Source organism: Capsaspora owczarzaki, assembly GCF_000151315.2.
Source record: "Capsaspora owczarzaki ATCC 30864 unplaced genomic scaffold supercont2.10, whole genome shotgun sequence".
Lineage (NCBI taxonomy): Eukaryota > Filasterea > Ministeriida > Capsasporidae > Capsaspora > Capsaspora owczarzaki.
Genome location: NW_011887301.1, coordinates 1,106,180 through 1,121,337, shown reverse-complemented (window position 1 = coordinate 1,121,337; position 15,158 = coordinate 1,106,180). Strand labels below are relative to the sequence as shown.

General features: G+C 55.7%; 4 protein-coding genes across 5 annotated transcripts; 2 read left to right on the top strand and 2 right to left on the bottom strand.

Annotated features, from left to right (window-relative positions):
* Positions 1 to 7: 7 nt before the first annotated feature.
* On the top strand, positions 8 to 1,534 carry CAOG_08950 (hypothetical protein; the record flags this gene model as incomplete). The annotated part of the gene is made up of 1 exon (XM_011272319.1): positions 8 to 1,534. The coding sequence occupies one exon, from the start codon at positions 8 to 10 to the stop codon at positions 1,532 to 1,534; it is 1,527 nt and encodes a 508-aa protein (XP_011270621.1).
* A 158-nt stretch (positions 1,535 to 1,692) lies between these two features.
* CAOG_06143 lies at positions 1,693 to 6,778 on the bottom strand. Of its 2 annotated transcripts, none has more exons than XM_011272286.1 (4): positions 6,732 to 6,778; positions 6,498 to 6,628; positions 4,679 to 6,339; positions 1,693 to 4,572 (listed from the first exon to the last, which is right to left on the bottom strand). In XM_011272286.1, exons 2-4 carry the CDS (start codon positions 6,606 to 6,608, stop codon positions 1,764 to 1,766), a joined length of 4,581 nt encoding a protein of 1,526 aa, XP_011270588.1. In that variant the 5' UTR covers positions 6,609 to 6,628; positions 6,732 to 6,778; the 3' UTR covers positions 1,693 to 1,763. The 2 variants fall into 2 exon arrangements, with proteins under 2 accessions (XP_011270588.1, XP_004345733.2); XM_004345683.2 differs by having other exon boundaries at positions 1,694 to 4,572; positions 6,498 to 6,644.
* A 1,418-nt stretch (positions 6,779 to 8,196) lies between these two features.
* CAOG_06142 (hypothetical protein) lies at positions 8,197 to 11,466 on the bottom strand (the record flags this gene model as incomplete). Its single annotated transcript, XM_004345682.2, has 9 exons — positions 8,197 to 8,406; positions 8,483 to 8,665; positions 8,785 to 9,071; positions 9,164 to 9,407; positions 9,518 to 9,664; positions 9,770 to 10,012; positions 10,125 to 10,990; positions 11,058 to 11,341; positions 11,438 to 11,466. 9 exons carry the CDS (start codon positions 11,464 to 11,466, stop codon positions 8,236 to 8,238), a joined length of 2,454 nt encoding a protein of 817 aa, XP_004345732.2. The 3' UTR covers positions 8,197 to 8,235.
* Positions 11,467 to 11,511: 45 nt separating this feature from the next.
* Positions 11,512 to 15,019, top strand: CAOG_06141 (polymerase). The gene is made up of 2 exons (XM_004345681.2): positions 11,512 to 14,447; positions 14,543 to 15,019. Exons 1-2 carry the CDS (start codon positions 11,527 to 11,529, stop codon positions 14,610 to 14,612), a joined length of 2,991 nt encoding a protein of 996 aa, XP_004345731.2. The 5' UTR covers positions 11,512 to 11,526; the 3' UTR covers positions 14,613 to 15,019.
* The last annotated feature ends 139 nt before the right edge of the window (positions 15,020 to 15,158 follow it).

Here is a 15,158-nt window from a genome sequence, read left to right as displayed (position 1 = left end):
CAGCAGACTGTCGAGCCCGCGCGCCAGCCAGCCATCGAGCCCGGCATCAAGCGTCCCGAGCAGCCCGAGCGCAGGTCTGTACACGACGGCGCCGCCGCTCTTCCCGCCCACATTCTTGCCAAGCTCGCCGCTGCCGCAATCGGCGTCCGCGACCCCCAGCACCACCACCACCACCACCACCACTACCACCACTTCTACCAATCAAGGATTGACAGCCGCTGCTGCAGCACTCGCACCTCTGGCGTCACCACAGCGCGCGCTGCCCCAGCCAGTGGAGATTGAGCGACAGCGTCTCTATTCGTCTGCCCTCACATTCCTGCTGGAGGCGGACGCAGAGTTTGCCAAATGCCGCAGCGACATTCTAGACAACGTCGACAACCTGGGTCTCCTCCAGCTCGACATTGTGTACTGCTACTTGATGCTCCGCGACGTGACCTCGTTGCCGGACGCCACGCGCCGACTTGCCACCTGCGAAGCAACGCTCAAGCGCAGCTACGGTGCCAACTTGGAGCGTCTGCGGCGAACCCGCGAGGGTGCCGTGCCCCCAGAAATGGTCTTTCTCGTTCGTCTCAAGCTGCTCAAGGCTGCCGTGCTCTTCCACGAGACGGCTGCGCGCCGCCCAGCAGCATCAGGCTCAAACCCGACAGCAGTCGCTTCGGCCGTCGTGTCGGCGCGTGCCGAGTGCTCTCGTCTGCTCGAGGAGGTGACTCGTGAGATTACCAGCATGAAGCCCGACCCGGCAGCGGTGGAGCAGCTCATGACGATGGGATTGACGTCGACGCAGGCTCGCGTCGCGCTTCGCGAGCCGAACGACGTCTCCCGCGCCCTCGAGCTCCACTTTGCCCACCGGCAGCAGGAGCAAACGCACCGCGAGCAACACGAGCAAAGCCGCTTCAACCGCGAGTTGCAGCGTCGGCTGGGACGCACCACTCGGGGCGAGTGGGTTGACGTCAATCTTTTCCAGTACCTGCACTCGACCGGCTTCCCCAAGCACGCCGCCGGCGCTGCGCTGCGACAGGCCAACAACAACCTGGAGATTGCCATGCAGCTCCTGACCACATGCCCGCAGCTGTTCGCCAAGCCCACGCATCATCGCCGACGGACGAGCGCTGCCGGCTCCTCCGGCTCGGCTCCGCCTTCGCCTGCTGCCAGGATGGGTACGGGCAACCTCGGCGACCTTACCGCATTGCTGTCTTCGATGGGCATTTACATGCCAGCGGAGCGCATCCAGCAGACGTTGGCAGAGTGCGACGGCGATCTCAACCGCGCCTTCGAGCGACTTCAAAAGGAGCAGTTTGGGGTTGAGGATGCTCCTGCCACCCCTGGTTCCGGAGCCAGTGCCACGCCCGTTGACAGCGACGACGACGACGACGACGATGGGTTTATGGACGATACCGAGCACACCCGCCAAGTGATTGCGAACGAAATCTTGCCCACCATTTCCAAAGATTCTCTCGCCTATCTTGACATGAATCTCGACGAAGAGGAGTCTGTCGCACACTTTTATCAGTCCTTGCTGGCCAAGTTGCAATGAGCGCAGGGGAGGAGGTGCTTTTTCTGTTGCTTTCAGTAGCGTTTAAGAGTTTGGTTGACACCTTCTGACATTGATGTATTTGTAACCTGTACTGTGCTGTATTTTTTGTGACGTGCATGCAATTAAAAAAAAAAACCGCACCAAAATCTGCACCAAATCTGAGTTATTCAATTTTGTTATTGTTCTTATAAACACTAAAATGGACTTTGGACAGCAAAGCTCTCGAACATCAGTCAAACGCAAATTTCCACTTGTCGGAGCGCACAAACCCACGTTGCACGCGCCCAACGCAGCGAATAGAGCACAGTTCATAGTCCAGCGGGACGCGCATACCGCCAATGTTGACAAACGACACAAACCGAGCAGGAGACTCAAAGTAGTGGCGCGCACAAATGAAGCAGCGACGAGGATTTTTGAGGTATGCCAAAACCCCCGGCGTCAACGAGGCTAAATCCTCCTGCCGATCACATTCAAAGATCTTTTGCGCACAGAGGGCAAACAAGGAGGGGATCTCGTACGTTTGCGTGAGCGACTCGACGCCGCTGTACAGAGGGTTGTTGGCAAGGCGGAGAGCCTTGAGCGATCGTTTGGCCATGATGCGGATGGTGGGAGGCAAGGTCACGAGCTGGTTGTCATTCAGCAAAAGAATGTTCAACCGCGTCATGCGTCCAATTTCAGGGGACAGCTTGGTCAGCTTGTTGAAGGAGACGTCCAAGCTGCGCAGGCCTGCCAGCTTGCTCAAACCGGGCAGCTGTGTCAGGAAATTGTGAGCCAGGCTGAGGGTGTGCAGCTCCTGACCAAGCTCTCCAAGAGCCGGAGGAATGGCGGTGATTGCATTGTTATCCATATTCAATTCGACCAAGCTGGCAAGGCGACAGACTTCGACAGGAATCGTGGCGAAGCGGTTGCCTGCCAACGAGAGGCGCTTGACATTGGCCAACGCGCTAAAGCTGGTTGGCAACGAGCTCAAACAGTTGTCGTGCAGACTCAACGTCTTGAGTCTCGTCAGATTGCCAATGTCGGCAGGCAGGCCTGTCAGTTGGTTATTGTTCAGGTTCAGCTTGACCATGCGCGTGAGACGACCGAGCGAATGAGGGGGAATGGACGTAAGGAGGTTGTGGTCGAGGGACAGCACCTCCAGCTCGGCCAGTTCTCCAAATTCAGGCGGAATGGTTGTGATTTGGTTGGAGTGGAGAAGGAGTGTCTTCAGCCCCTTGAGCTGGCAAAGCCCGAACGGAATACTCTCGAGCCAGTTGTTGTGCAACCACAATTTGGCGAGATCTGGCAAGGAGTGCACATAGTCGACACGCGACAGCTGGTTGTGGTCGAGAAGGAGCATTTCGAGGCTTTTGAATTGCGCAATTTCTCGGGGCAGGGTTTTGAGGTGGTTGTTGGAGAGTGGAAGCACCGTCAGCTTCTCGGGCAGCCCGGTGAGCGAGATGAGCGAAGAGAGGGCATCGCTCGACAAGCCCAACGCTCGCACCAATTCTGCCAGTTCCGCAAGCTGGGAAATGTGCGTAGGATTGGATGATGTGAGGTCGCTCGAGGCAGAAATGGTCGCCTGAAGGTCGGTCGGGAGGCTTTGTAGCAGGCTTTGGGTGGCGGGTGAAAGGTTTGCAGAAGCTGTCGCGCTGTTCTCAAGCGTGCCGCCGTCGGGTGCGAGGTGCGAAAATCGCCCTTCCAGTTGGAGCGCCGTCAATCGGGTTGACAGAGCGTCCACTTGCACCTGGGCAGCGTGACACTGGGGGCGAAGCAAGCTATAGTGGAACGAGTGGGGTCGAGCGCGTGCAGCAAGCGGTCGACCAGCAGCTGGCACCCCTGGACGTGTGGGTTCCGATGTTGTCGGCAGCACAGCTTGGGGAGGAGGAGGAGGAGGCGGCGGAGGAGCGCTGCTGCTGGTATTGGTGCCCGTTTCATCCAGGCCCACGGCTGACGCGACCTCCTGAACGGCGGGGACACCGTGCGAGACCTCGCCGGAAGCTGCGCTCCCACTGTCGACCGGACCGACCGATGAGCGAGCATCGCTGGAAGAGCGCTTGCGAGGCAACAGGGCGTGAGCGGCCGCGGCAGCGGACACGTTGGTGGGCAGCGGTGGGACTTGGCCCGAGATGGGTGTCTGAAGCCAAGGCTCGGCCACTGCGGGACTTGCGTGGCGAGTCGGAATGTGCGACGCAGGGGCGCTGTGCGACACCAGAGACGCTGCGGCTGTGGTGATTGACACTTCGGGTGCCGCAGAGGAGGAGAAGGTCGCACCACTGAGCTTGGGGCTCAGGGACCCTGACGATGCATCTCCAACCGAGTGCCGCCAAGAGTGCTTGAATGAGTGGTCGGCCGGCAGCCAGGACGACGGCGAAGCGCCAGACCGCGGAGAACGCACTGCGCGGATGGGCCCGGTCGGTAGGGTGTACGGCCTGCCACGGCTGTCGAGGACGCCAGCATCGCCACCATGCTGCAGAATGAACTGTACGAGCATGTCTCGGCCGCCCATGGCTGCATAATGGAGAAGCGACATCCCGTCCAAGTCGAGGCCATTCATGTCTCCCGAGTGCCAGATGTCTCGCAGATGGTGCAGGGCGGCCAAAACGGAGCGCTCCATCAGTTCGCGATGGATGGCGGAGCGCACTGCGAGCTGTTCGGCCTGGGATTCCAACTTGCCACGCAAATCAAGCGACATGAGATGGAGCAGCCGATTGGACGCATGGCTGGTGGTCGTGTACCCTTGCATGATGGACGAGAGGTTGGATGAGGACTGCTCCAGCTGGTGCGTCGAGCGCAGCATGCGTTCCATCACGTCAAGTGTGCGGAAGCGTTTCGCGCGGTCGCGGTACTCGGGGTCGTCATTATCGTCGTCCCCACGACCACGGCGCGTTTGAGGGCGGTCCAAGCCCGTCTCCTGGAACGTGTCATACGTGAAGATTTCCGTGTTTGTCGAGCCCGACTGCAAGTCCGACGAGAAAACCGACACGGGCACACAGCCCCGCTTGTAATCGTTACGATTGACCAATCCCGAGACGGCGGCTTCATACGATGGAACATGACTGCGGAGCAAATATATAACAAACAGATGTGCAAAATGAGACGCTGGGGATGATGGGATTTTTTTGCCATCCATGCAAACACAAACACAAACAAATGCCCACTTGCCTAAGCTTGAGAACGCGCCGTTGCCCTGGAATAACTTCTTCGCATTGCAAGAACAGCCAACCAAAGTTGATAAAGACATCGAGAGGAAAGTCCAGCGACCCGACCAGGATAATCTCGGTTCCCTCGCGGCCCGATTTGGGGCTAAGATAGATGGTGATGGCGCTCACGCTTTGGCGGTGTTCCGTCACAGACAGCGAGCGAACGAGAGCATCGAGATCCACGGTCGGCACATCGTCGCCAGTCATGGAAGAGGACACTCCGCCACTAATGCTTGATGATGACATTGACGACATTGAATAGGCTGAGGGCGAGGCGGCAGCAGACTTGTCGGAGAGTAGAGAGGCTGTGCTGCTCAGCGGCGTACCGACTTGGAGGGGCAAGTCGCGCTCAGTCGGCATCTCACCAAGCGGCAGCGCCGAGAAAGCAGAGAGTCCGAGAGGTGTGTCCAATGGCTGTGGTTGAAGCAGATGCTGTTGCTGTTGTTGTTGCTGTTGTTGCTGTGGTGCCAGGTGGGGCGTTTCGGGAAATGGTATGTGCAGATCTGACGGCGTGTCGAGAGGAATGCCAAGTGGAAGTGCAGGGTCGAGCAGCTCTCCGAGGGTAGAAAAGAAACCGTCATCGTTGTCGGACGTTCGTCCCATTTGGATGGAGGCGGAGGTGGGCAAAGCTAATACAGTGTCCTCTGTCACCATCGGCGAGGGTGTAAAGCCGAATGACTGCTGTTGGAAAGTACTCAGGAAGCCAGACACCGTTCCTGGAGTGGCCAGCGAGGGCGTTAGTCCTTGCAGAGGATCGTCCAATAATCCAGCCGACGCAGGGGCCAGCAAGTCGCCAACGTCGGCATCCGTCACGGGTTGGGGAGTTGCAAAAGACAAGAATTGTGGTGAGGTTGAAGGAAGGTGCTGGGACTGCTGCTGTTGTTGTTGGGGCGGGCGGCCGCCTGACAAATCCAGCATAAATTGGTGTCGGCCGGTGGAGTGCGATGGCAATTCTTTGGCTGTTGTAGCAGGCAGATCGAATCCATCAGTGCCCAACAGCGACGCATCAGCATCGCCCGCGTCCGCACCAGCCTTTTGGGTGCGGGAATTGACGTAAAATCCCTTCGAAACGTAGAGAAAGAGCAGCTCGGCGTTGTCGGTGGAAGACAGCGAGATGAACGGCCCGCTGCCCGCGTCAGAAGAGGAGCTGCTGCTATCTACAACAAGATTTGCAGTGGCGTCGCATTCAAACAAGGCGACCTCGACATGAAACTCGGTCTTGTTGTGACCCTTGCCGGAAACTTCGCTCGTGAGAAAGTGGCCAACCATAGCCCCGCCGTTAAACACATCCGGACGATGCTCGCGTGCATCCCAGCCAGCAACAAACCGAGCCGGATCTGCGAGCAGTGCAAACGGCGATTTGCCTTTGATGAGCCTCAAGCCCAGTTTGAGGGTGCGGCCTGGCGCGAGCGGCACATCGCGCGCCGTCAGCGCTTCCGTCACGATACTTTTACTGTCCTTGGGCATGGCAGCACTACTATTCTTGTTGAATGAGGATGCGCTACTGCTACTGCTGCTGCTACTGCTTGACGAGACTGAGCTTGTAGCGCTCGAGACGAGCTGTACCGACACAACTGGAAAGTCCTTGATTTCGCGCTTTCGTCCATGAAAGTGTTTTCCATACTGAACACACACAACACCCCCAATTCAGAATGGTCATTGAGCGACAGCGAGCGAAATGAGTAGAATTGAAGGGGTCGAGGTGGATGATGACTTTGACCGGACTGCCGACTCGCCCATCGCAAAACTCATCTCCACACAAACCATTGAGCAGCACTCACCTGGAGCTGGATGGGCGCGTCTGTGTGGATGGCGAGCGCGGCAGTGGCGAGTGGTGCCCCAGCACGCCTCGCGTCGCGGCTGTACAAGCACGTCCACGCCGGGTACTCCATTGGGGAGACGTCACAAAAGCCTAGTAGGGCAAAGTGCTGCCATGCATTGAGCCACACGCAGCGACAAAGAGTCCATATCCATATCCATATCCATAGCGTCAGCACAAAGAATCGAACGCTTACCAAATTCGGCGTCCGCGCTTCAACTGCGATCAAATGCGAAAGTGAATTGTCGACTGAGCCGAGCTGAGCAGAAATTGCATGATGGTGATGATGATGATGATGATATTCGTTCGATATTGAAAAGGACATTGGGAGGAAGGGGGGAAGGGAGGGGGATTCAAAGCTGAAAACATCTTGAAAAACGAACGGATTGTGTTCCTCCTCTCGTCCATCTCCAGCATTACTGGATTTTCCAAACAGAACAGTACAGTAATACAGACTGATCATCACAAACGGGCTCACTTTTTGAAGCTAAACCGTGTTCATCAGCGACAGTAATTCCAAAGAAGGAAGCGTCGGTTTTCGCTCAGTCTTGAATGGTAAAATAATCAATTGTTGCTTTTTTTTGTTTCGTTCTAATGCGGTTTAACTCGTTACTAACTGTTTCTATTTTGCGTTTTCTTCCCTATCAGACTGTTGCCTGTTTTTCAGCTACCTTTTGGTGGTTATTTTTTTTTTTATTTTCCTGTTTTTTTTTTTCAATGTGCTTTTCAATGCTTTTTCCATTGCGTTTTCCTCTATTTTTTTCCCTTTTGCTGCCGTTTTTTGATTCTGTTTGACTTCCAATTCGTCGCTCTTTCAAACAGTGTTGCCTTCTCCTTTTTGCCCTCACTTTCATTCTTCGGCGACTGAAACACTTCAACAACAACAGAGACCTTCGTTTGCGCACAAAAGCAGCACTGCGGATCTGACTTTCCAGCATTGAACGAACGAACGAAAGAGACAAAAGAGAAGAAAACTGAAAAAAGCCATGTGCTTTTTTTTTTTTTTTTTTTTGATTTTTTTCGCTTCTAGTTTTTTTGCTGCAGTCCGTTTGTTTTTGCAGACAAGTCTTTGCTGTGTGTTTTTCGTTTGCTTGGAAGCGATGACAGTCGAGAGTTGAAAAAAGCAAAGCATTCACTGCGAGAGTTTGGTGTTTTGGCGGGAGGGATTTTGCTTCGGCACGTTGGGAGTTTTGGAAGGACCCGATGAGCATTGATCGCATGGAAAATGATAAAGACTCTGAAAAGAAAAAAAAAACCGCCAAAAAAGCGCGCGCTTTTTGAAACGCTCTACTTTCCATTGGCCTCGAAGTAGCTCTGTGCCTCTCAGGATGCCGCCGTTATGGTCGATGTGCTGGAAGGCCGGGTGCGAACCGAGGATATCAAGGAGCCATGCTGGACCTGAATGCCTTTTCTCTGGAAAAAGCGATGATCAGCAGCGTGGTCTTTTGTTTCAGGCGCGTATTTTTTGAAGAGCTGGTGACAGTGTCTCCTTCATGAACAGAACAATCGCGCCACCATACGCGACGAACGACTTAATCGCAAGCTTTCCCCATTCTATGGAAACGACTTGTTTCATGCGTCGACGACATACCCTTTCCCCAAAAACAAAAAATATTCTTTCAGTTTTTGCTCTTTTTCTGGACTTTCTTCTCGGCTGGTTTTGTTGCTCTGGTTGACTTGTATTGGTAAACAGAGCGACATCAAACATCCTTGGGCGGAGAAGGTCTGTTCACCAAGCGGACGATCGGGTAGCACGGATGCAGCTGAAAATCGAGCACTGCTTGTTGCGCGCTCTTGTTGTACGTCGGCGCACGCACCAGGCCGAGAACCACGAGGTTCATCTTGATGACCTTGAGCAACGCGTTAAGCTCCTGCGATTGGTTTTCGCCAAGTGAGTCCAAGGACGCAAAACAACACAAAACCATGGCGTCTGTCAAAGCTACTTGCCTCCATCCACATGTCTGGCAGGCATGTAATGTGCTTCCAGGTGCCATGCAGCGAACCGGGCCTCTGATTGGCAGGGAGTGCCGTTTGCGCCGGTGTGAGTGCGGTGGGCGGTGGCAACAGGCGCTCCAGCATTGGGCGCGCAAAGGTGAGCAACTCGACAGCCGTCTTGAGCATTTGATCAAACTGTTGTTGGTCAGAGACACACACAAACACAAAATAAAGTTAAAAAACGAACTGCACGTGTCCCTCCCTTCCAATCCAAAACAAAACGCCCCATGATCAGAAATGAAAGGCGAACGGACATTGGCGTCTTGCGATTGACTCGCTCGGTACGCCTCATACGTCACCGGGGCGGGAGAAGCCAGGCTAAAGAAGGGCATCACACGTCGCAAGTAGCGCACTTCTTCCACGTCAAAAATGCCGTGTGGAGGCGCGAGCATGCCGGCGTGCACGAGGCCAGAGTGAGCCACCTGAAGCGCTTTGAGAACAAGTTGTGGGACCTTGCGGAGGAGCTGAACGATTTCCAGCCATTCTGCAAGCACATTCTTTGCTTTTGCTTTGGCCGATTTTCGTCGTGCGGCGGTTTTCACTGGCAAAGACCGAAAAAAAGAGGATTAGTGTGGAGGTGAAGCTTGCAAAAGTCACACGACAAAAGAACAAACAACAGGGGGGCCCCCTTACTGTTGAGCTCAAGCTGACGGAAATGGAACTGAATCACATGGTCAAACATCTGAACATCGCAGCTGAAGAGGTAGTCGGCGTAGCGCAGCATCGTGCCTTGCTCACGAGGTGCAAACAGATTTAGCCGGAAACCATGCAGCACGAATCGCTCGCACATCATCAGCTTGAGGTTGAGAACCCATGTGCCTATTTGGTCCACCTTGGGTGCACTGACGTCGATTTCTGCAAGTTGTTCAGGGGTGGCCTGAAGCGAGAAGAGAAGAGAAGAGAAGGGAGGAAGAGGCGAGAGAGAGGAAAATGAGTACAAATCAAAAACAAAAGCAAAAGCTGATAGAACGACGGCGCTTGCTGTACATATTGAGACTGCCAGAGGTGGTAGATTTCAAAGTCGCACTGCTCGACGTCCGCATGAAGTTCTTCAAGTGTGGAGAGCATTCTAGCAATCCGCCTTCGCTCGCGCCCTCGATTCAGCGAAACTGCCCGCAAAATGTGCAAGACGACCTGGAGCACGACAAGCAGGCGAGAGCAAACAGAACAAAAAGGCAATTACCATGAGCCAACAACCGTCACGAGTGAAGAGGAGAATGGGGGTGCTTGCGGGCTCACCTTCTCACAACACGCCAGAGCGGTCTTCAATTGCGCCTTGACAACATCATTGGCGGAAAAGTCGCTGGGTGAGGCGGCCGGGACGAGCGAGAGCGGGTTGCAAAACGTGGTCACTGACGCTGCAATCCACTCGGAAAGCGGGTGAAGCCCGAAAACGACATTTCGCATTTGAATCAGTGTCGCATGGAGGCGGGAGCGGGACAGGACGTTTGGATCCCGAGAATTGAAGAGCATGACGAAATCCTGGACCAAGCAACGGGTGAGATGGCGAATCAGAGCGAGCAATGTCGGTGTTGTTGAGCGCAATGATAACAAAAGATTACAACAAACACAAACCGCCCCCTCGACGACTCACCAACGCATGATCAAGCGTCGTGCACTCTGTCACGCGACTTGAAAACAGCAACTCGTCCAAAATGGTGCCAAAGAGCGCACACGCGGCGGGACGGGTGGGAATGCGACTTGCGGCCAGTGGCTGCGACGCCAACCAGAAGGGAACAATGAATGGGTTGGAAGGAAGGGTGCTGCCTGGGCGCGGCGGCGTGGCTGTTGCATCGGCGTTGGGGAAGGAGTGGATGGACTGGCCGGCGTGCTGCTCGCAAGGGCCAATGCCTTCGCCGAGCGCAAGGGTGTCGCGAATCACTGCGAGATGCTGTGCCGCTTCCTTGACCAGCTGCCTGGCACTGTCAAGTTGCTCGCACTTGATGGCGTCGAATGCCACGAGCGCCTTGAAGAAGCTGCGACGGAAGCCGACGCGCGCCCGAAGCGCAGCGACCTCCTTGGCGGCGGTGCTGTCGGCCGGCAGTCCGTTCAGTTCTGCCAGCAAATGCCGCTCCACATCTTGCAGCATGTGCGCCATCTTGCCGTTTGAGATCTCGTTGCAGGTGGTAAAGCCGTGGGTTTGCAGCGGAATGTCTTCCTCATGGTACACGTCTGCGCGCATGACAATCATTCGGATGTGCTCGCACGTCCTCAAGATGGCCGTGAGCACTGGCATCAGAATGGGATCTGCCGTGATTGCGCTGGGCGTCTTGTGCAAGTACATGCATGTGAAGAGCGACTGCGGCAGCTGCGTCCCGCCCAGCCACGCAGCCTCGCACGCCAGCAGCGCGTCCATCAGTCCAATCCGCTCGGCATGTGTAAATCCGCTCGTCTTGAGCAAGTTTCGATCGAGCGCGTCGTCCAACGTGGCCGCCTGACCCCTTGCCAATGGCACGCACCCTAACAGTCACCAACAGTCCAAGTGAGTGCACTGCAGCCCCAAATCACCCACTGAAGGGAGACTGACCGGCGTCCATCTTGGCGTCCATGAGCTGGAGTGCAGCGACCAAGCGGTGCAGCGTAATCCCAGGCAGCAGCGCGACCTCGCCGGGCGCCAGATCGCCAGCCAAGCGGCGCAGGTGGTGGGACTGGTCGGTCCAGCTCACGACACTGCGCGCAGTCCGAGGACCCTGCTGCTGCTGCTGCTGCTGCTGGTGCAACAATGACGATGAGGGTGCAGCAATAGCAGCAGCAGCGAGGTCTGATGGTTCAGCGGTGGCAGCGGTGGCAGCGGTGGGTGGCAGTCCATCGCTGGAGGACATTGCAGAAATGGAAAAGCAAAGAAAGAACTGATCTGCTCAGAAACAGCAAACAAAAGGCAAAGTACCGATTCGCTCAGATTCACACTTTACTTTGGGAAGCCGAGCTTCAGTCATTTTTGTGGTGAAGTGAAACAGTATTCGGCTCAGACAAGAACTCCTGACAGTTCAGGTTCAATGGAAGCGGACGAAGACGACGACGACGACGAGGCGATTCAGCCGCGGGAGGACTTGGACTGGTTGGACGACACGAGCTGGAGCGATCTGGACGCAGACGCAGAGGCAGAGGCAGAGGAGCAAGCAGAGGAGCTAGCAGAGGAGGAGCAAGCAGGACGACTCGCTCAGGCGCTGCTGAAGCCGGCCGCTGAGACGGCGTTTGCGCTGCTCGGGTCAACACTCGGAGCCGCAGATGCACCGGTTCAAACAGCTGGAGTGGCCAGCAGACCGTTGCGAAGGTGGCCGCAGCGATCACACGCGGATGCGACAAGCACACCGGTCGTGCGAGCGAATGCAGGCAACGGCGCTGATGATGACGGCCTGAGCAAGACCGACGCACCCTCTGGCGCAAGCATGGAAACCGAGCAACCAGGTCTGAGCGATGGCAGCCGATACTCTTCTGCTTTGAAATCACCGCCGCCGGAGGTCGCAAACCGCTCCTCGGTGGTGGTGGGGCTGGCATTGGCGGAAAAGAACAGCGGTCTGATTTCGCGCCTTTCCCTCAACCAGGACAAGGCCGGCCTTGAGAGCGTCGACAAGCAACGAGCGAATGCAATCATCTACGAGGCGTCCAGAAACTCGCGCTTTTTCAAGAACGAAGTGCGCAAAGACGCGTCCGTCACGCAGCGGCTGGAGTCGTTGCGCTCGCAGCTCGCCGCGATTCGCCGCGAAATGGCGCTTGTGGTCGCTGCCTACCCCGATGATCCGCTTGCGGAAATTCTGTCGGCAGCATTGTCATCTGCTTCCACGTCGGCTACACTGGGCGTCGGGTCTTCTTCTTCTTCTTCTTCTTCTTCTTCTTCATCTTCTACCGCCGTCTCTGCTTCTGCTTTTTCATCCACCGCACTTTCTTCGTCGTCCGCTCGCTCACTCGAGTCTGCTCCTGACAGTTGGTCATCACGCTCTGCGCCACAAACGGCCGCACCCGCCACCGCCATCCTGCGACAAAAGTTTCGGCATATCTACGCAACGGTCGACAGGCAAGTCAACCTGATGGAGGCGGCCCGCAACCTGGACCGCGTGATTGTCCACTTGGACATGGACATGTTCTTTGCAGCCGTTGAGCAGCGAGACGACCCGTCGCTGGCCGACAAGCCCATGGCAGTTGGCTCGCAGTCCATGCTCAGCACCGCGAACTATGTCGCGCGAAAGTTTGGCGTCCGAAGCGCCATGCCCGGCTACATTGGCCTGAAACTCTGCCCCGAGCTGGTGATTGTGCGCCCAAACTTTGAAAAGTACGCCCAAGTCAGTACGCAGGTACGCGAGATTCTGGCGCAGTACGATCCGCACTTTACCGCTGCCAGTCTCGACGAGGCGTATCTGGACTTGACGCGACATATGCGCCAAGTGGTTCCCGACGGCGTATCCTCGGCAGACGTGGTGCGAGAGATTCGGGGCAAAATCCAGGCTGCCACGCAGCTGACCGCCTCCGCGGGGATTGCGCCGAACGGCATGCTCGCCAAAATCTGCTCCGATCTGAACAAGCCGAATGGGCAGTACCACTTGCCTGGCGATCTGGAACAGCTGAAATCCTTTGTCGCCAAGCTGCCCGTCCGCAAAGTGTCTGGCATTGGCAAGGTGACAGAGCGCATGCTCAATGGGCTGGGCATTGTGACTTGCGAGGACATGTTTGCGCACCGGTACGACCTGTTTCAGCTCTTCTCCCCCATTTCGTTTGATTTCTTCCTGCGCGTGTCACTCGGTGCTGGGTCTAGTCGGTACGAAGAGGCTGTCAAAGCCGATGCAGTCGCCACCCCGACGGCAGCGTTTGGCTTTGGCTTTGCCGTTCCAGACAATGATCGCAAGAGCATTTCGGTCGAGCGCACCTTTCGCGAGATCAACACGCCCACCGCCCTGTTGGCCAAGTGCGAAGAGCTGTGCCATAAGCTGGCGGCTGATGTGAACTCGTGCAAGCTTCGCGGCCGAACCGTCACCGTCAAGCTAAAAATGGTGGATTTTCGCATGTTTACCCGCGCAGCCTCCTCACAGCGGTACATTTCCTCTGCCTCAGAGATGTTTGAATTGGCCTCAAAGATTCTGCAGGACGAAATCCAGCAGAGCGAGCGCGCAGGCGGGCCGCTGCGACTCCGCTTGATGGGGGTGCGGTTGTCTGCGCTCGTTACCGAGCCTCCTCCTCCTTCTTCTTCTTCCTCTATCAGCAACACGATTGGTTCCACCCCGGGCGCTGGCGAGGGCGAGCTACTGGACAGCACGCCAAGCACTGCCCACGCCAAGGCCAGCGGCATTGAGCGGTTTTTCGCTTTGAGCTCGAGGCATCTGACTTCCGAGATTGAAGCGCGCAATGCCAGTAAAGATCGTAAGGCAGCAGCGCGGCAAAGGCAAAGGGTGTGTTCCAACGATGCCATTGAAATTTCGGACGATAGTGATGCCGAGGACGGCGATAACGACGAGGATGACTGGGCTGCGGTTGCGGCCGACTCGGCGTCTCTGGACAACGCATCACACCCAAACGGCCAGCAAGTCGGGACAGCCGCCTCCTCAAGAGGGGCACTTCCAAGTCTTGGAAGCGCACCTGTGAGCAACGGTCGCATCCACACGGCAACAACAATGTACCAAGCGATGAAGCATCGCTTAACAGAGCAGACTGCAGCGGCTTTCAAGCGCCCTCGGCTGGATCCGAGTGCCGCCGATTCTTCATCCACTGCAGCTAATACTCCTAGCCAACCATCACACGTTTGTCCGATCTGTCAAAGGCCACAAGTCTGCCAGAACCTGGTTGAGTTTACTGATCATGTCGATGAGTGCCTCACGAAGCAGACCATCAAGCGAATTTTACAGCATGATGATCAACAGCAGCAGCAGCAGCAGCAGCAGCAGCAGCAGCTTGGAAGAACTGGCGTCACATCTGGGACAACAAAGAGGTGAAGGGTTGGTTTGTGGTTGTTTTTTGCTCGTTTTTTGGTTTTTGTTTCCTTATCAACCCTTTACTTTTGGTTTTGGTTCATTTCACTGGCAGACAAGCACCACAATCGAGTACATCTACTACATTGGAGCGAATGATTCAGCGGCAAAACAAGATAAGCTGAGCAATCTTGTCGATGCTTGACCTACGCGACGACAGTTTCAGCGTTCTCCAAGCGTCGGAATGTCATGTTTTCGGATCAGAACGCACTAGTTGGCGGCATGTGCACTGCGGCAGCAGAAGGCCGTTTTCATGTCCGCGATAATCGCCTTTCTATCTTGGAACGGCCATCGTGAGGAGGACTTGGCTGTGAGGTCGAAGCAGAACTGGAACACGTGTGGCAGTTGTTGAGGTTTGAGGTTTGCCCCAACCACGCGCGTGTCTGCTGACTGCCGCTTTCAAACCAATGCATGGGCATTGAAGAAACATGGCCATGCGTTGTAGTGATGCCTGCGTTGAGCACACACACATGTAGACCTACTTTTTGTACAACTGCAATTGAGGACCAATAGAAAACAAAGACGCTTCTGGTTGATAATTACCAGTCCACTCGTTGTTTTTTGTTTTGTTATCGTTGCTTCTTTTGTTGGTTTTGTTGTTTTCTTCAGCCTCGCGGTTTCGTTTTTTTTTTTTGTAAGCGAGATCTGCTTTGTCCATGTTTTGTTCAATG